Source organism: Cajanus cajan, chromosome 2 (genome assembly GCF_000230855.2).
Source record: "Cajanus cajan strain Asha chromosome 2, NIPB_CcT2T_4, whole genome shotgun sequence".
In the NCBI taxonomy this organism is placed as follows: domain Eukaryota; kingdom Viridiplantae; phylum Streptophyta; class Magnoliopsida; order Fabales; family Fabaceae; genus Cajanus; species Cajanus cajan.
Window position 1 is genome coordinate 6,426,913 of NC_138518.1, and position 19,930 is coordinate 6,446,842.

The 19,930-nt window shown below is 38.2% G+C and overlaps 1 protein-coding gene across 4 annotated transcripts; it reads right to left on the reverse strand.

Annotated features, from left to right (window-relative positions):
* Window positions 1–854: 854 nt before the first annotated feature.
* LOC109818075 (TMV resistance protein N) lies at window positions 855–6,582 on the reverse strand. Of its 4 annotated transcripts, XM_020383472.3 has the most exons (8): window positions 5,933–6,582; window positions 4,467–5,577; window positions 3,845–4,135; window positions 3,220–3,741; window positions 2,944–3,036; window positions 1,899–2,594; window positions 1,535–1,619; window positions 855–1,228 (listed from the first exon to the last, which is right to left on the reverse strand). In XM_020383472.3, exons 1-6 carry the CDS (start codon window positions 6,403–6,405, stop codon window positions 2,067–2,069), a joined length of 3,018 nt encoding a protein of 1,005 aa, XP_020239061.2. In that variant the 5' UTR covers window positions 6,406–6,582; the 3' UTR covers window positions 855–1,228; window positions 1,535–1,619; window positions 1,899–2,066. The 4 variants fall into 4 exon arrangements, with proteins under 4 accessions (XP_020239061.2, XP_082923980.1, XP_082923979.1 ...); XM_083067854.1 differs by having other exon boundaries at window positions 2,042–2,594; window positions 2,944–3,741; window positions 5,933–6,581; XM_083067853.1 differs by having other exon boundaries at window positions 2,944–3,741; window positions 5,933–6,580.
* Between the last annotated feature and the right edge of the window lie 13,348 nt (window positions 6,583–19,930).

A 19,930-nucleotide genomic window follows, 5' to 3' on the forward strand; every position in this document is an offset into this window, starting at 1 on the left:
GTTAGGAAAATGGGTGATGTGTTCATCCTATTTGAGAGTAGACAGGATGAATGAAAGAGAAAAATAGAAGAAAAAAAAGGGAAAGAAAGAAAATGACATATGTGATGAGAGAGAAAAAAGTAAGATAAAAACATGTACAACAAAAGAGATGTAAAGAAAAAGTGTAATGATGTTTGAAACAATGAAGTGGAAGGTGTTTGTAGTTTTATCTGCCGACAGGACTAATCTAAACATAAATGTCCCACTATTCAATTAACAAAAAAATAAGGATTAATTTGTTGGTTATTTAATTACTTGAGATACAGATTTCATGCATGTTTGTGATTATAAACTTTGCATCATTAGCTTCTTTGCTTTTTTCAAATCATTTGCTTCTTCAACATAATGACGGCCTCTTGGAAATTCTAAGATAACAACTCAAGTAATAGAATTTAGTATTGGCCACTTCTCCAATTAAAGTTTAAACTTTGTGCATTGTCATAATAATAATAATAATAATAATAATAATAAAGGTACATATGATTTGTCTCAAAAATCATGCTTCTGAATATCATACTTTATTTACAAACAAGACTCTTCAGAAGTTAAAACAATATGTAACATACACTGAATTTTCATTCAAGGACACAATTGTGCATCATTAGCTCATTTGCTTCTTCCAAAAAAAGGTAATTAAACTAATCCAAAAGCTCAAAATGAAAATTACTCTTCTTGAACAAGAAACTACAGCTAATAACCCTCCTTGGATACTATGTTAATTTCATAAAACCAGATTTATGATTCCTGAAACCATAATCTCTGAATTTCCATATGCAGTTAAAAGAAAGTAGCAATAAAAAAAAATAATAAAAAAATAAAATAAAAAAACTCCCTTCATGCAACTAACATACATCACTAGTTTTTCTCCCTCAAAACATTTAGCAAAATCACAAACTATATTCGGTATGTGTATGAGCAAGGATGCCAGAGATCATCAAGAAGCTGGCTTTACATAGAATAGATTAACAGAGACAACAGTTATAATGGTTCTTACTTCTTAAGATAGCAATTGTTTTGTGATAAATACATGCACTGATAGCTATAGTGAAAGTTCTCACCTATCTCAATCATTATAATAGATATCACCCTCCTTTGGCACACAGAACAAATGCAAATAAAACAAATGAGATGTACTTTAGTGAGTGTTCTGCCATTGAATTTGAAGTATAGGGGTCTTCATTAATCATATCTTCAGGAAAAAAAGAAGATATAGTTACACAAGAAGAAAAAGCACAAAAGTAAGAACAATAATACTATTTTTAATAATTTTCTAAATTTTTTATTGAAAAATTAGTCTTGTTTTCTTTGTATTAAGAATCTACACATAATTCAACTTGTTACTCAAAGTACCAAATTGAATGACAATCTCCACTTCATGCCTTAGAACTTTTATATCTTGAACTTGATTGGCTATTAAATCCTGAGATTCTGTATATTACTTCCACTACTTTTAGGAGATTTTACCATACATGCAAAATTAAAACTCGTGGTTTACCTGTTTATCACTTCATGCAGCAACCATCCAAGTGTAACAGAGCACATATACAAGTTCACCAAGGACCAAGATAAATTTCGTGTTCCTGATATGAATAATAGCTAAATGGTTTAATAAATAATTATTTTAATTCCAAATTCAACAAGCTCTAGACATGAATTAGGAAATTCAATTTTTATTTAAGAGAGTATCAGCCAATCTGATGTTTATGGTCATAAGTATATAAGGCTTAACACTGAGGTCACACTGTCAAAGAAACTAGAATTCCATATCTCAAATCTTTTATTTTGTTCCATTCATATAAATCAAATAAAAAGGGAAATTAAAATCAGTCACTGATATAGCATACAAGAAGATAATTTACCTTAATGGTGCCCCTTATCTGTTTTGACACCATTAAAATTTGATTCCAAGTCCATATTATCATACCATAACTTTATTGATTGATTAAGAAAAAATGAAAATAGCTTCATAGCCAACTCAAATGACGTGACCATAAAACCATACATTGTTGTTGTTGCACATATTGTGTCTATGAAACATCCATGTCCACAAACCTATGCTTTTTCACCAACTGAAGGTTTTGTATTTCCAAACTATTGTGATCATCCTCTAATTTTCTCTTGCCATAAGGATCAGAAAATCGAATATCTTCCATGCTACTTTCCTGTTTGAATACATGGATTCCGCATTCTTTAACTATTGAGGTCTCTTCCAAACCAACAATTGTAACCTCTGCATGGTTCCATTCATTTTCTAAAGGTACTTCATATAAACTATCTTCACATTCTATCCTTTTAAGATCAAAAATATATGTATGATCCATGTGGATCATGAAATAGCCACTACCAGGGAAACTTTTATTTCCATTGATGATCACCATAGGCCTAAACATTCCAGATTCATCATCCATAGGTCCAATAACAAGACAAAGAACTTTGTCAGGGAACTTGTTACGAAACCAGAAAGAAATTGAAGGTCCCTTGCTTTGGTGATCAAACCACTCTGGAATCCTTTCTCCTGGTAAATAAAACTGAGTTTCTCCAGCCTCATGCAGTTCCTGCTAGTCATAGAGAATTTCATAAGTTTACCAACATTGAATATACTATATATTATTAAGGGTTTGTTTGGATCAACTTCTTCAGAAACACTTCTAGAAAAAAAAAATAAGAAGGAAAACTAAAATAAGCTTCTCCACAAGCTAAAACTAGCTTATGCATCAGTTGAAAGTAAGATTTTGGAGAAACTAATAGAAAAGAATTTTTACAAATTAACTTATGCATAAGCCAATTTTAGTTTATAGAGAACTTTATTTTATTTTTCCTTTCTATTTTTCTCTTCTAGAAGTGTTTATGGAGAAGTTTACCAAAACAAACTCTAAATCAAGTACATTAAAAACAAGACAAAACCTGATTTAGGAACATGCTTGTACTTGAGGCAGTCAAGGATTCACATTTTGTTGCTAAGAAATGTTTTAAGTTTGGAGGAATCCCTCTAATTTCCTGAAGATGCCGGCAATCATTAACATTAAGCTTCCTTAAAAACTGAAATTCTTTGATGCATTTAGGAAGGATTGTGAAGTTATTCTTAGACAGGTCTAAATCTTTCACATGAGCAAACTGTGTGAAACCTATTGAAAAAAAATCATCATACAGGTTGCAATCTGAGGCCCAAAGCAATTCTACCTTTGAAGAAACTATTGATCCGACTTTTTCTTCACCCACTTCTTGTTTTAGCCATTGCCACCCTTTCCATTTCCAAGCAATAATATCAGTCAATTCTGGCATCATGACAATGCTACTTGGTAACTGAACAACTCCACAGTTAGCCAGTTGTAATTCTTGAAGCCGACTAAGATTATGAATTGAAGATGGCAATTCTTTTATGGCAGTGTACTCCAACTGAAGTCCCCTCAAGTTTTCCATCTTCCCTAATATTTCTGGAAAACTCTCAAGACTGCAACAACGTGAGAGATTGAGTTTTTCAAGAGAGGTTAACTTGATTGGCGGAAAACTCATAAGCTTAGTGCAACCAAAAGCACTTAATGTTTTAAGTTTATATAGAAACCCAACTGAACCGTGAATTGTAGTTAAACTCTGACAATGTTGAAATGAAAGTTTTTCTAAATTAGGGAGACCAGATACATCAGGTATCTGTGTTAAACACTTGGACTTGTCCAAATTCAAAACTCTCATACTCATGAACTTCTGCAAAAAAGAAAGGAAAATCAAAGAAATAAGAATCAAATGAATGATTTTAATGTCATTGACTTAATTTATAAGGTGAGGAAAGAGAACTCATTTAACTTGCCTTCAACAAGCCAACCAACTCAAGTGATGTAAAGCAACTTTCGGGTAACTTGCATGTGGCAAGTTTCTTTGGACGAAAATCAGATGGTAAATCATGTGAAGGATATCTCCACCATTCCAATACTCTTAAACTATTTGGAAGATATTTGGGACCATTGAAAAAATGACCATTTTTAATAATCAATGTCTTGAGGTTTTTCATCTTCTTGAAGGCCTTTCTATTCCATTCTATTATTTCTTCATTGTCAAGTAAGGGGCAGTCCAGATGTATGATTTCAATTTCACTGGTTCCCTGTTAACGCAAAAAGCATAAATCAACAACAAAGAATTTAATTAGAACACATTGACAATGTAAATATGATAAGTTTGTTGAGTTTTGCGATAATTACTTTAAAATTTATGGAATGATTTCTGATTGGTACAGAGTGTAAACATTTTTGCTAGGTACATGGAAGTTGAACTCATACATGTATATGCATGCAAGATTTTAATACACATATTAAGAGAAACTCGCTTATTATAAAGGGAAAAACAAATTACTATGACATGACTCACATGAGCATAAAATTGTCAAAAGAGATAAATCAAGATAAAAATCCAAAACAATAATGAGTCTCACTCACTGTGTTGTCTTCTAAAACTTGAATTATATCCTCGTGGAACCATAATCTACTGCGCTTCCCCGGATCTTTTGGTGACTCCTGTCGTACAATTTCTTTACCCATGTTCTCTAACAAGTCATGCAATGTCACCATAGTACCATGCCTACTAAGCTTGAAGAGAGATTTATCAACCAACACCTTTATATGATATTTCATGCAGTCACCATGATGAATATGAAGTATATCTTCCACCTCTTCTAGTTCATATCCTTTGAAGCAACAAGCAATATCAAGAAAAACACTCTTCTCTTCTTCCTCCAAAGCATCAAAACTTACTTTAAGTATCTTTAAGATTTGGTTATTAGGAACTCTTTCGTATTGATTGATGGCAGATTTCCATTCTTGTATATTTTTTCCAAACAAGTTGGAACCTATTACTTCCAAAGCCAATGGAAGGCCAGCAGCATAAGTTACTACATGGTTCAAGACCGACACATAACTGGGATCAACTTTTTCTGTTTTAAAAGCTTTCCATGTAAGCAATTGAAGAGCATCGTTCTTGTTCAATTCCTTGACCTCATAAGTTCTTTTAACCTCATGAGATGCTAACAATTGTTCGTCTCGAGTTGTGACGATGATTCTGCTGCCAGGACCAAACCAATCAGGTTTTCCAACAACAGCCCGTAATTGTTCATGCTTGTCAACATCATCTACAATCAAGAGAACTTTCTTTTGTTGAAGCCTATGTTGTATCATTGAAACTCCATGTTTTACGCTTGCTATGTTCATTTGCTTTTCTCCAACCAATTCAGAAAGAACGATGCTTTGAAGATGTTGCAATCCATGTTTTTCTGAATTTTCTCTCACGTTTTCAAGAAAACACAAACCATCAAAATGGTTAGCAACCAAATTATAAATTGCTACAGCAAGTGTTGTTTTCCCTATTCCACCAATTCCGTGGATCCCTATCACGTGGACACCATCATCAGTTCCAACATCTAAAAGTTTCATTACTTCAAGCATTTGTGACTCTAGTCCAACCGGGTACTCCGCAACATGTAAAAGAGCACGGTTAATCTTGCTAGAAACCAACTCCACAATCCTCCCGATAAACTCATATTCATATCCATTTCTGTTTCAAATGAAAAGTTTTAATGAAGTTAAATTAAAGAGGAAATAGTCTATTCATTGACATTTACACTATAATTCAATTACAAATGAGAGTGTTAGTAAGTTTGTTGATTTTTATAATAATTATTTAAAAAATTCATCGAAGAATGATTTTTATCAGTTGACATGCAGCATAAATTTATACCGATAGAACAAAGAAATTAAACCCAAATTAAAAGCCTTGTATCCATGTCTTGATACTGTCAAGGATAAAAAAAACATTTATTTTCTTTCAAAATTTTAACACTAAATCATCAGACAAGTGAAACTTAATCAAAGAGAAACTATAAAGTAAAAGATTGGTAAGGTGGGGGTACCCTTGTTTGAAATGATAACCAGACAAGTTAGCCACTTGATGTAAAGCCATCTTCCATTTCTCCAACCTCTCCTTGGCTTTGAACCTTTCCTCATGTTTAGCCAAAGCTTCTCCATAACTACCTTTCTGGTGCCTCACATCAGAAGGATCCAAGTTATAGAAAACCGGCAAAACTAACAATCCTTTCCTCTCGACACAATCAATGATGCTGGCAAGTTCATCCAAGCAAAATGAGGAAGAAGCATAGTTGTGAGAGAGCACAGTGATGGCAATCCTAGACTCCTCAATTGCCCTCATAAGGGTTGGTGTTATTTCCTCTCCTCCTTGAAGCTTCTCATCATCAATGAAAGTGTGGATTCCCTTGTCATGAAGAGCTTTGTAGAGATTACCAACAAAACCATGGCGTGTGTCTGAACCTCTAAAACTGAGGAACACGTCATAGGAGAATGCAGGGGAACATGAACTTGCAGCCATGAGAAGAAAACTTGGTATGATTATGGATTGCGTGATGGGTCTCTTGAATCAAACTATGAAGCGCAATAATGTGAAACTATAGACTAAAGTGTCACAGAGACATGTTCTACAATCCGTCAGTTATCACGTGGAAGAACATAGAAAAAAAATATCTTTTTTTTCTATCTTTCTACTGTGCTTAACTTGTGGTCTGGAAGGAATAATCAAGAATCCACGTTGCCTTCACATTGAAGAAGCAATTTATTTGTGAGTTTTGGCTATTTTTTAATTTTACCTTTTATTGCTTCAAAAATTATATAATGTCCCTTTTTTTAATATTTTTTTCTATGTCTTTTTCTTAAATAAATAATAAAAAATAACTCTTATTTGTTTTTGAAAATATATATTTTTTTTTTAAATTGATCTTTAAATTAAAATAGTTATAGCTCTCGTCGAAAATCATTTTTCAAAAAAATAATTTAAGACATTTTCCAATAGTTTCTTATTTTTAATAATGTATTGTTTTTATCTACTGGTAAAAAATTATCATTTTTTGAATTTTAATATTAAAACTATCTATAATCTTTTCTGTATATAAACTAAAGAAATTTTCTTAACAAGAAGACTTTTAGAATTTATTTTTCAACAAAAGTATTTTTCAGAATTTTTCTTAATCATTTATCTCTTATAATTTATTATTTTTATTTTTAAATTAAATATCAGTATTTTTAGAAGAAATTAAAATATTTTTATATAACAATATAAATCATTTATTATAAAAATATAAATATAACTTACATTAAAATATTTATTTATTATAAAATTTAGTTATAACATATTTTATATAAAAATATGTATTTATTATGAATTATTCTCAACACTCTATTCTCCTTCAAGAAGCAATCTATTTTATTCTTTATTTTCCTAACCCATCTCCTGTTTCTTGACAAAATGTCTTGTTCACAACACCCTCTCTTGGTAGAAAAATGGAATCTACAGGGAAGAAGAAGCTTTCTACCTATGTCTCTAAGAAGAAAAGAGATAACGGTTTTCCTGTCCACAAGGACAAGGAAAATTTGAGTTTCTTGAACTAATATTAAGAATTTATTTGAATAAATTTTTAAAAAATTGAATTTTTTTATAAGTTAAATTTAATTTATATATTAATTTATTTGTAATTTTATATGATTTCTATAAATTAATTTGTGCATAAATTAATTTTAACTTATAAAAAATATATTTCTTTTTTATCTTTCTTTTAAAAGTATTTTTAGAAAAACTATTAAAAAAATTCTTTAAGTCCTACCCAAAGTGTCAACAAAAAGTTTTTTTACTCCATGGCATTTGAACCTTGAACAACAGCAAGTGAAGGAAGAATTTTCATTTCCCTAACCATTGGAGAACGAAAGATTGTAAATTTTGAATTATAATATTTAATTTAATGCACTTGCATTTAAAATCATTATTGTTTTTATTGGTGGGAAAAAGAAACAATAAAAGAGAAGAGAAAATGTCACTGTACTTACTATAACACTTTATTTTTTATAAAATATAATATAAGTATTTTATTAATAATTTTAGTATTTTTGTTTAATTAATAAGGACTTTTAAATATTTATTTGAATTATTTAATATATTTTAGAGTATAATATATGGTATTTTATTAAAATTGTTATAATATTATATTAATTGAGGGCAAGGGAACTTGTGACTATATTTAATTCTTTTAATTAGAGAGTTAAAGGGAGATTAATTATTTCTTTTAAAGAGCAGTTTTGTAATCAAATCTTCTTGCTTCTCTATTTTCACATACGCATTTCAAAACTCAGAGATCTCAATGTTGGATTTTGCTTTAATAGGACACGTGACACTAGGAATTAGTTAAAATTAGCTAGTATGTAATTCATGTTATTTTAAATTGAATAGTTGATTTTATTTCTTTTATAATTTGTTATTTCTTCTAAGTATAATTTATGTTAAAATGGATTCTATCTACCTGTGTGACTTTGAGTTCATTTATTACATCGAGGTTATTCAACTTATATTTATAATGTATTATGACATGTGGGGTAATGGATGTCACCCTTACTATAGTTCAATCACCACATAATAGAAATAAAATATAATAATCAACTAACCTAAAGTTATCAAGTAACAGTTACCTGATCATTTATGCAATTTATATATGTATAGGACAATAAATAGAACAACTAAAATAAAAAAATCCCCTTATGGGGTTACATACATACCTTGTGCATATTTATAATATACATCAACTACATAGTTGTATATAATATAACTCTTAATCATTGATCGAGTGTCTATACATCGACCATGCTACATTAAAGTATCATCAAATAAAAGAGTCATCACTAACATGATTCACCGCCAACCATCCAAGCAAACTTGTTAATCTTGTCTAACTCTCATATGATCATTGTAGTTCAAACCACAAGGAAGAAAAATGATAAGCTTGAGAAATGAAATCAGCATACACTCATAGCATTAGTTTACACCAATACAACATAAACAACTTAATCAAAATTTAACCCAACTCTACGTATCAACCTTAACTTATAAATCACATCATTATACCAACATGTCAACAACTTATAACACCACAACAATATCATCATAACAACTTTAAACAACTAATGAGTTATCATGCATATAAACTTCGGAGATCTCCTACAACAGAGGTGGGAAATTTGAATGGCTAGACTTTATCGAATCACAACGTTTGACCTATCACAATCAAGTCAAGTATAGTCAAAGTTAGGCACTCACAAAGTGTTAGGTAAAGAATTCAATTTGATTTCTCAGGTTTTGCCAATTAAACTAGGAAGTATAGTATTCCTATCATGGTAGAATAGTTTTGGTATGAGTCTACCACGACATTATCTTGCAATGCTAAGCCTCCTATGGAATTAATCCACCAACTATTCTCCAAATATTACGTCTTTCTAGAACTCAGTTAGAGACTAAGCCTTCGATCTTGTACCTTACTCGATTAGTCACTTTATACACATATGTCTTAACTTTGCCTATAAATGAATTCTACGTAAAATTAAAGGAGACAACTTAAAATAATCAATTATTCAAAAGTTAGCTTACTTACTGAAAGGTTTTCAAGTAGGCTCTTAGAGCACTAAAACTTATATCCACACAATGAGATAATTTTATTTCTAAAACATTTTTTACTCTCCTCTAATTTTTATACATCTTAACAAAGGCATGTATCTATATCACATGCTTAACAACTTAATCAACTATAGTATCATACAACTTCACAACTTAATCATCTATCAACTTACAACTTAGCAACATAAATATCATTATACAAAATATCAATTTAAACATAATGAGTTATCATCATACCATATTTATCATACAACTTAATCATTATCTTTCAATCATAGAGAAACTTAAGATATCACATTAAAACCATGCAACCCGCGTCTAGCGTGGCTAAGGCAGAGAGTCTCCCACTCTCTCACATCTAGCATGGCAAAACCCACAACCAACCTCAATCAAGTAGAGGGCTTCTACCTAATTCACGTCCAACATCGCTCCATTGTTGTCAAACATCGATCCAAGCATAAATAATCCTCTCTTCTCATGTTCGATCCACCAATCTTGTGCTTGACATCAAGAGATTGAAAACCCTTGACTTTGAGTCATTATCGTTGCCATGAAGGCACACTTGACTCAAAAACACATAATATTAAAATAAACTAACTAACTACCCCTAATACAAGGTCCCGTCATATCCCCAACCACAACGAAGACATATGAAATAAGATAAGAAGGTCACATGACAAAAGTGTTAGAAAAGGTATTTCTAATCTTAGCAAGAAAGTATGTTATTCTATTCCCTCCACAATAAATATGATGGAAAGAAAAACTCCATGGTAAACTAAAGAGGGCTCTAATTTTAGAAATTAAAGGAGTATAAGGGTGAGTCAATGGAACTCCCTTCTTGATAAGAAAAAATTGTCACCTGTGAATCTGATTCACACTTTATATTTAGAAAACCACATTGTTGAGCTATAGGTAAAACATGAAAAATTGTTAATAGTTTCGCATTTGTATTTGAAGTGAAACCACATGCGTCTACATATCTTTCTTTCCCACATTAATCTTTGAATACTCCTTCAAAACTAGAAAAACATGGGTTTCCTGTGGAGCTACCATCTGGATTTAGCTTAACAAAGTGCTTTGGAGGTGGATTTCAACCTATCACGAAGTCTTGATATCGAGAAGATGAAACCACAACCATTTTGTTAATGTCACTAACCAAGCATTGAATTTGGTTGATAATAAATCAATGTTGTCAACCTATATCATGAAATACTTCAATGTTCCTGGACCTCTAAATGTACCATGTTGTTGCAACAAAATGAACTCTTATCGAACAAGTAGAATGACTTTGCAACCAAGTAGCAGTAATTATCTGAGGGTCATCTACATAGAATGAAAATTAGAGAATGTTCCATATGATCTTAGTCTTGTTATAATCCCTCAACATATATAAAATTGTTTCTTCAAGATCTCCACACTTGTTACAAGAAGAGTCAATAAACAAATGTCTATAACAATGAGAGTGTTTAGTTGGAAGAGAGTTATGATCAGCAAGCCATAGAAAATGTTTAATATTTTTTGAAAAATGTTTAACAAACTTGGTAGTATACTATCCATAAGAAGAAGAATCCCAAATGATCATATCCCATGTGTCATCAACCAAAAAATAACTATTTAAGCTTACTACATTTGATCCCTTGTAGTCTTTTTTTTTTTTTTTTGGTTTTTTTTACAATTGATCCCTTATGATTTGAAGTTAAAAAAATCACTTTTGAGAAAAATTAATTACAAGTAATTCAACAAATATTATTCTATCTATTCCATAATAAATATCAACTAAAAATAAAAAAGAAATGTCATTTTAATTTTTTAATGTAATATTAATTACATTATTTTTTCATTTATGTCCTTTACAAAGTTGTCCATTATTTACACTAACAAAGATTGACAATAAAATTAATTTTATAAATTTATTATTCTCTCTTGTCTATTTATTTATTCCCTATTTTATAATAGGTATCATATTAGAAGAAAAAAAATCATAAAATAGGTGTCATTTAAAGTTTTCAATAACCAACATTGGTTAATCAATGGGTAGTGACTAGTATTTCTCCGCCAAATTATTTATAGTTTAAATGTTATTGAATATGAAATAAACTATATATGTTGATAATGAAAATACCTATTTTGTGTGTGCTCATAATCTTTGACAGAGGTGTCATGTGTCTAGGCCATTGGCTTGATGTTGCTTTTTAGATGAATTTTTACTGTTATTTTTGTTTATTTTTTTAATCAAAAATCCTTTGATAGAAACGAGACTAATTACTTTTTTCTTTTGCAATAAATATTTTGTACCAATGCCTTGATTATTTATTTTTAAAATATTAATTACTTTTTTTATATTTATATTTCTAATAATATTACATAGAACGTTGTTATTGTATTTTTGAAAAAAAAAATTAATTTTATAAAATTATTATACTTATTTATTAATTAATTTTTCATTAATTTATATAAATAAAAATTTAAAATACTAACTGTTCTTACCGAAAATCTGCTGTAGAGCTGATCCGCCAGGTAAGATTGGTGAGTCTCCTTCACTGGTACGCTGGTGCTCCAAGATGGGGGTGGTACCTGCAAAAGAGACTCCGATGCTAAAGTTAGTGTTTGTGGGAGTATGAATCTCGTATAAGTAATGCACGTACCTTAGTGTGAATTAGGGTTGCTTTGGGCCTTGGGCCTGAGATAAGATATGATAAGATTAGATAGTGGATCTCGTCTGAAGCGAGATCCCTCGAGATCAGTTATAATCTGCTTAAATGTCGAGCTGACGTCGCATAGTGCGTGCCCGACCTCATCTTGTGTTGTGATGCCGAGCTCGGAGCTCGGCTTCGCGGTACGGACAGTACACTAGCCCTCCAAGCTCCAAAGACCGTAGGTCGAGGAGTTAAGACCGAGCTCGCTGGGGGGAAGTGACCTTTCGCGTACTTCTGCCTGTTGAGATGCCATGTGTCGTAACTGTTCATTTTCTGAAAACGTGCAAGTGGCGCGTTAAGGGAAATGACGGTTGTGCAATGATGGTCTTGCAATTAATGTGTTGTTAGCGTGCCCTTAGGTTGACACGTGGCATGGCCGTTTTGAAATTTGGGGAAAAAACCCTTTTCTCTTTCTCTCCCGCGTCTCTCCCCATTTACTCTGCTTCCTTCCACTCTTTGGCTTCTTGGGTACGATAGTCCTGTTTGCCTTCTCGTTCCTTGCCTTCTCGTTTCCGCTCGCTTTCCGTCTCCATTTCCGGTAACCCCGTCACTACTAGGGTTATTTTCTGAGGAAGAGTACTAGGTACTTCCTTTCTACAGTTCTCTCTTTTCTTTTCCCCAGATCTTCTCTTTCTTTAATGGCTGGTGGGAGTGGTGTCGGCTCTTCTGCGCCTGCTAGGGGCAAGGCGCGCGGTAAGGCGGTGGCTACCGGGAGAGCCGCCGCCGAGAAGAGGGATCCGCCTCCGCCCCGGGAGTCGGAGCCAGGCATCTCTGGCTACGACTGGGTCAAGCATGAGATGGCGGGGGTCCAGAGCGTTTTTCGGTCCTTTCTTGAGGTTAACGGGATCCCGCGGTCATGCAGGGTTTGTGACCCTTCTATTTCCTTGATGATCCGGCTTGAACCTTGTCAGGCCGGTGAGGGTGTGTACATGGGGAAGTCTACCGACCCTCCCCATTTCTATATGTATCATTGTTTTTTCTGAGATTTAGGTGTCTGTCTTCCCTTCACTCAGTTTGAGTGTGATTTTTTGAACTTCGTCAACTCGGCTCCTTGCCAGTTGCACCCCAATAGTTGAGGTTTTTTGAGGGCTTTTCAAGTCCTGTGTACAGTTTTGGGGATAGAGGTGTCTCTTCCCGTCTTCCTTCATTTTATCAGTTGAAGGTAGGCGTTCCGCCATACGGCATATTATCTTTGAGTGGGAGTAGGGATGGGGGTTTGTTCACTCTCTACTCCCAGTCGTACAAAAATTTCAAACAAGAGTTTTTCCGAGTCGCTCTTGTGGACGTTGACCTCTTGGAAGATGGGGCGTTTTATTTCGGGGGGCTACCGAGATTTCCCTTCTATTGGTGCCCCCGACCGTCTAGGTTTCACGGGGTGGGCCAAGTGAAGCTGACGGCTTCGGAGGCGGCTGCCATCGAGAACCTCGTCGCGCTTATTGCAAGCTCGTTTTGTCGCTTGCGAACTCGGCGTACAGGGAGAGGGGCCTGGAGAGTGAGTATCCTGTGTTTTGGTGGTTTGTTAGGGTTTGAGCTCGGGGTTTCTTTGCTAATGTGGGTTGTGTTCTGTTTGCAGGAATTATGGGGAAGAACTTGTGGCGCGAGCTTAAGCGTCGCTATAATGTTTCTGAGCTGGAGGTTCCCAAGCCTCAAGAGGAGGATGTTCCCTCCCTGAAGGTCAGCTGGAAGAGGAAAAAGGGGACCTCTGCTCCCCCTGATGCCGAGGAGGTGACCTCCAAGGCCGCTGATGTTGATGCGGTGGATCTCACCGAGAGTCCGCCGCCAAAAAAGGCTCCTCTAGTGGCTACGGAGGGGGTGGCCCGGGCTGCTGAGCCTGCTGCGTAGGCCGCCGAGGTGGCGACCTCGACTGTTGAGCCGGTTGCTCTTTTTACCGAGGCGAGTGTCTTATTTCCTTGTACATTTCTTCTGTGTTGACTTTGCTCAGTTTATTGAGGTGGTATGGACCTTTTTGTAGGCCGGGGTGGTCGTCGCCGAGGTAGGAGCCCAGGTTGCTGAGCACGATGCTCGGACGGCCGAAGTGAGTATTTCTCTTTTTACTTTTTTTGTTTAACCTATGTGTTGTCTTGTTTTTTGACACGAGATCGCTTTTTGCAGGCGGGGAGTGCTGCTGAGGCCCTGGTTCCCCCGAGGTCAGAGGTGCCCGACTTGGACCCTCCTGTTGGCAAGCCGGGGGTGTCCGCTTCCACCGCTGCCGAGGCTCGTGGCAAGGGGTCGAGCTTTGAGACCCCGACAACGACGCCTGTCATGTCTGCTCCTTCACCTGGTTCGTCCTAGGGTGTTTCCCGAAGCCGATACCTCGCTCACCGCTTCGGGAAGGGTCGCTCCGACGTGAGGTTGGATCATGTTAGCGCCTCGACTGACATGGACTCGTTATGGAGTGTGGGGGTGACTGTCGAGAAATTCTTCCCCACAGGCTCGTTGAGCGCTGGGGACCAAGAAATGATCGAAGGGGCAGGGCCTGTTGAGAGCTTTGATGCGGCTCAGGTCCTTTTGCAGAGGGCTACGACCATCATGGGCCATTGGAAGCATAGGTGGGCCAAGCAGCAAGAGGACCTAGCCAAGCTGAGGGGCCGACTTCAACCCTGGAAGGATGCGAATAAGATCTTGAGGGAGGAGAACAAGGTTCTTAGTGCTGCCCTTGGTGAGGCGAAGCTACAGGGGGCCGAGCTTCGATCTGCGAGGGGCGACCTTGCAAGGGTGCAGAAGTCTCTTGAGATCGCCTTGCGATCCAACGAGGCTTATGCCTCCCAGGTGGGGGAGCTGCAGGAGCTCGTCGCCTTCTCTCGGGGTCGCGCTCGCTCTTTGGAGGATGAGGTGACGTCTTCTCGTGGCCAAGTGCGGGCTCTGGAGGATGTTGTGACTTCTGTCAAAGGAGAATTGGCGGTGGCAGCTGAGGAGCGCCTCCGTAGTGAGGTCATTCTTGGTGGCTGGGAGGACGAGATTGCCACCTTGAGGGGCTTCCAAAAGGCTGCTCGTCAAGCACGGCTCCTTGCTCCCGGGTTCGACTTTTCCTCCATGCATGTGGAGAAGGTTGTCCGCTTTGGGAGGCTGGTCAAGGAGGACGATGTCGATGACAATTCTAGTGAGAATGCCTCAGCCTAGGCCGCCTTTGTAATAGCTTAGTTTATTTCTCCCTTTTTCATTTTCTTGCTTAGTATTTTCCTTTGAACTCAAGTGTCAAACTCTGCAAGTGTTTTGTATATATATTGTTCTTCGAGATTCGATTTTCCTTACTTTGATTGTTTTTCTGTCTTATCGGGCTCAATCTTGTTTTTAGAGTAGGATAGACTGTATTAAGGGTTCGAATTCGACCTCAGATGGACGTCCTAAGGTTCGAACTTGACCTCAGGTTTGCGTAAAATGAATTGTATCGAGGTTCGTACTCGACCTCAGTTTTTGTGTAAAATGAATATCATCGAGGTTCGGATTCGACCTCGAATGAACGCATCGAGGTTCGTACTCGTCCTCAATCTGGAGTAAAACGAGTTTTGTCAAGGTTCGTACTCGACCTTGATTTGGAGTAAAACGAATGTTGCCGAGGTTCGTACTCGACCTCGGGTGAGCATATTGAGGTTCGTACTCGACCTCGATTTGGAGTAAAATGAATGTTGCCGAGGTTCGTACTCGACCTCGGGTGAGCGTATTGAGGTTCGTACTCGACCTCAATTTGGAGTAAAACGAATGTTGCCGAGGTTCGTACTCGACCTCGGGTGAGCGTATTGAGGTTCGTACTCGACCTCGATTTGGAGTAAAACGAATGTTGCCGAGGTTCGTACTCGACCTCGGGTGAGCGTATTGAGGTTCGTACTCGTCCTCAATCTGGAGTAAAACGAGTTTTGTTAAGGTTCGTACTCGACCTTGATTTGGAGTAAAATGAATGTTGCCGAGGTTCGTACTTGACCTCGGGTGAGCGTATTAAGGTTCGTACTCGACCTCGATTTGGAGTAAAACGAATGTTGCCGAGATTCGTACTCGACCTCGGGTGAGCGTATTGAGGTTCGTACTCGACCTCAATTTGGAGTAAAACGAGTTTTGTCAAGGTTCGTACTCGACCTTGATTTGGAATAAAACGAATGTTGCCGAGGTTCGTACTCGACCTCGGGTGAGCGTATTGAGGTTCGTACTCGACCTCAATTTGGAGTAAAACGAATTTTGCCGAGGTTCGTACTCGACCTCGAATTGAAGTAGAGTGAATTGCGCTAAGGTTCGGATTTGACCTTGTATGTTTGTTACGTAGCACGTTGTAAAGGTTCGAACTCGACCTCGGATAAGAGTGTTAAGGTTCGTACTCGACCTCGGATAAGAGTGTTAAGGTTCGTACTCGACCTCATAATTTTAACGAGGTTCGGACTCGACCTCGGATGAGAGTGAAAGAGGTTGGTTCGATTTCGTCCTTTATAAAACCAATAAATAAGAATGTGGATTGAGCAAAATGAGTGATTCTATTGATCATTTTTTTGTGCCTCGTTAAAAACCCTCTCAGTGAAGGACTGAGGCGGGAAAAGAGTGCACAACTTCGTTCATACAGAAAAGAGAAATGGAACTTAAGGAGCTACGGTGGGGGGACCCCCCTTGCTTTGCTTGCCGGACGGGAAGATCTTCAGACTCTCGGCGTAACACTGCCGAGCTGTCTTCTGATTTGCTCTGACGGAGATGATCTTACCGTCATTCCTTGGGAACTTCATGGTGAGGTGCGGAGTAGATACCACCGCTCCGAGCTGATTCAAGGTTGGCCTCCCGATAATGATGTTATAGGAGGTGTTGGCCTCCACGAGGAAGTATCGAACCATGATTCTTCTTGTATCCGGAGGTACCCCGAAAGTTGTTAGTAGGTCTACGTACCCGCGAGTGTGAACTCGCTCTCCTGCGAAGTCGACTAGGGGCTCCGTGTGAGGTTGGATGAGAGAATGGGGGACGTCTAGCCTGAGGAACGTCGGCCAGTACAGGACGTCGGCCGAACTTCCTTGGTCAATGAATGTCTTCTATACCTCCCAGTTGGCGACTTCCACCATGATAACCATGGGATCATCCTGGTTGGGGCTGACGCTCGCGTAGTCCTCGTTAGAGAAGGAGATTGGTGGTGAGCTTTGGTGCGAGGCCAAGGTGGTAGAGTGGATGCAGTTGACATTCTGTAGGTGCCTCTTTCGGGCCGAGCTGCTGGCGCCGCCCCCAGCGAAACCACCTGCGATTGTGTTAATCACTCCCCGTAAGGGGGCTGTCCCTGTCTCCTGGCTTATCTCGGCCTGCACTGCACCGCCGACATTTTGTTGGGAGCTAGAGGGTTGGTCCGTGCGAGCTCCCGAACCTCGGCCTTTGCCACGCCCCCGACTGCCATAGCCTCCTCGGTGACCCTACTGTCGCTGGATGTATTGGCCGAGGTGACCTGCCTGGACGAGCTCTTCGATACGATCTCGGAGCGTGCGACACTCCTCCGTGGTGTGACCGTGGTTTCTGTGGTACCGACAGTGCTTGGACTTGTCGGCGCTATTGGGAGTGTGACCTGGTGGTGGAAGGGCGAGTAGGTTGTTGTTGCTGGCTTCTTCTAGGATGTGGACTCTGGGTGCATTCAGGGGAGTGTAGAAGTCATACCTCCCCCCTTTGTTTGCCCTAGCCGACTTCTTGAACTGACTGTCATTGTTGACTTTGACCTTATCGTTGTGCCCCTACTCTGGCTTCGCTGGTCCTTTTCCGCGAACCTGGTCACGGAAGGCGGAGTGTTCCTCCATCTGAATGTAACCTGCAGTGCGGGCGCGGAGCTCGTCCATGTCGCGGGGAGACTCACGACACAAGCTATCGACGAATGGCCCGGGCTTGAGTGCCATGAGCATGGCATGTAGGGCGACCTCGGGATTCAGGCTCCTGATCTTGATCGAGGTGGCAGCGAACTGTTCCATGAATGTCCGGAGCGGTTCGTCGTCGTTTTGCCTGAGACTGGCCAGGGCGGCTGAAGTGACATGGTGAGGTCGGCTCGTCGCATATTGCGCAGTGAACCTCCGGACTAGGGTGCCGAAGCTGTCGATGGATTCGGGAGGCAGTTGGGTGTACCAGTTGAGCGCGGCCCCCTTAAGTGAGGTCGGAAACACCCTACACAAGATAACATCGTTGTTGGTGTAGAGATTTACCTGTGTTGTGTACAGGTTGATGTGTTCGTCTGGGTCTGTCGTGCCATCGTAGCGGTCGAGGTGGAGAGGCTTCCACCCATGAGGGAGTGGTGTCTCCATAATGCCATCCACAAAAGGGTGGCGGCGGAAGGTTGCTTGATCCCCCGTGGCATGAGTAGGAGCCTTGCTGACTTCATGGGTCGGCTTGTGCGTCGGTGCATAAGACCGATGTGAAGCAGGTCTGGGGGTTGGGACCCTAGTTGCAGTCCGGGATTGGGAGACTAAGTGCTCCTCCTCTCCATTATGGTTGCTCGTATGAGGAGGATGATCGGAGTGGTGTCGAGGGAGTTGAGCGCGGATTCGCTCGTTCTCGGCGCGTAGCGCCGCCAGGTCGGTCTCATTAGCGGTACGCATTGCCGCTAGGTCAGTGTCGTGCTTGGCATGCATGTTTTGTAGGTCGGCGGCATGTTGTTGCCGCATCTGTTCGACCTGATCGATTAGTCTCCTCAACGCTGCTTCGTTATCCATGGTGGTTGAGTGGTTTGCGTTGTCTGTTGTGCGTCTACTATGGCTTCTGGTAAAAATCATAAGCGTGGCCGATAAGAGCTGTCTTGATCGGCCCCACGGTGGGCGCCAAATGTTCTTACCGGAAATCTGCTGTAGAGCTGATCTGCCAGGTAAAAGATCGGTGAGCCTCCTTCACTGGTACGCTGGTGCTCCAAGATGGGGGTGGTACCTGCAAAAGAGACTCCGATGCTAAAGTTAGTGTTTGTGGGAGTATGAATCTCGTATAAGTAATGCACGTACCTTAGTGTGAATTAGGGTTGCTTTGGGCCTTGGGCCTGAGATAAGATATGATAAGATTAGATAGTGGATCTCGTCTGAAGCGAGATCCCTCGAGATCAGTTATAATCTGCTTAAATGCCGAGCTGACGTCGCATAGTGCGTGCCCGACCTCATCTTGTGCTGTGATGCCGAGTTCGGAGCTCGGCTTCGCAGTACGGACAATACACTAACCTTTATTATAAGATGAAGTAACTTTATTTATCTGTACTAAAAAAAAATACAATGTAACAATGACAATTAGGTTATATTAAAGAAGGATAATTACTTAAATTCTTAAAATAAAAACTAGGTAAAAAGAAGACTGAGTGTTGATAAAGAAGAAAGAAATAGAGTGGAAAAAAATAAAAAATAAGTAAAAATAAGTAAAAAATAAAATAAAAATTTAATTATTCAATTGAAACAATAGATAAAATATATATATAAAAATAAAATATGTTTTTTTGATATAGTAAAAAGAAAAACAAAGAAATCAAAGCATTAAACTAAAAGGAACATCCCACCCCACACTATTTTAAACTATAGTCAAAGATTTATACCAAAAATGCCACTTTTCACCTTGATGAGAATAAAGTATGTATAAAAGAAGAAAAAAAAATCCACTACTTTATAATTTTTCATACTCTTATTTCTTCTCAATCAAACAACTAATTTTATTTTCAAATATTTTCATTTTCTGTTCTATTTCTCTTCATTTTCCCTTTAGCAAACAAGACATCGAAGTCAAAGTCTCTAATTTATTGTGTG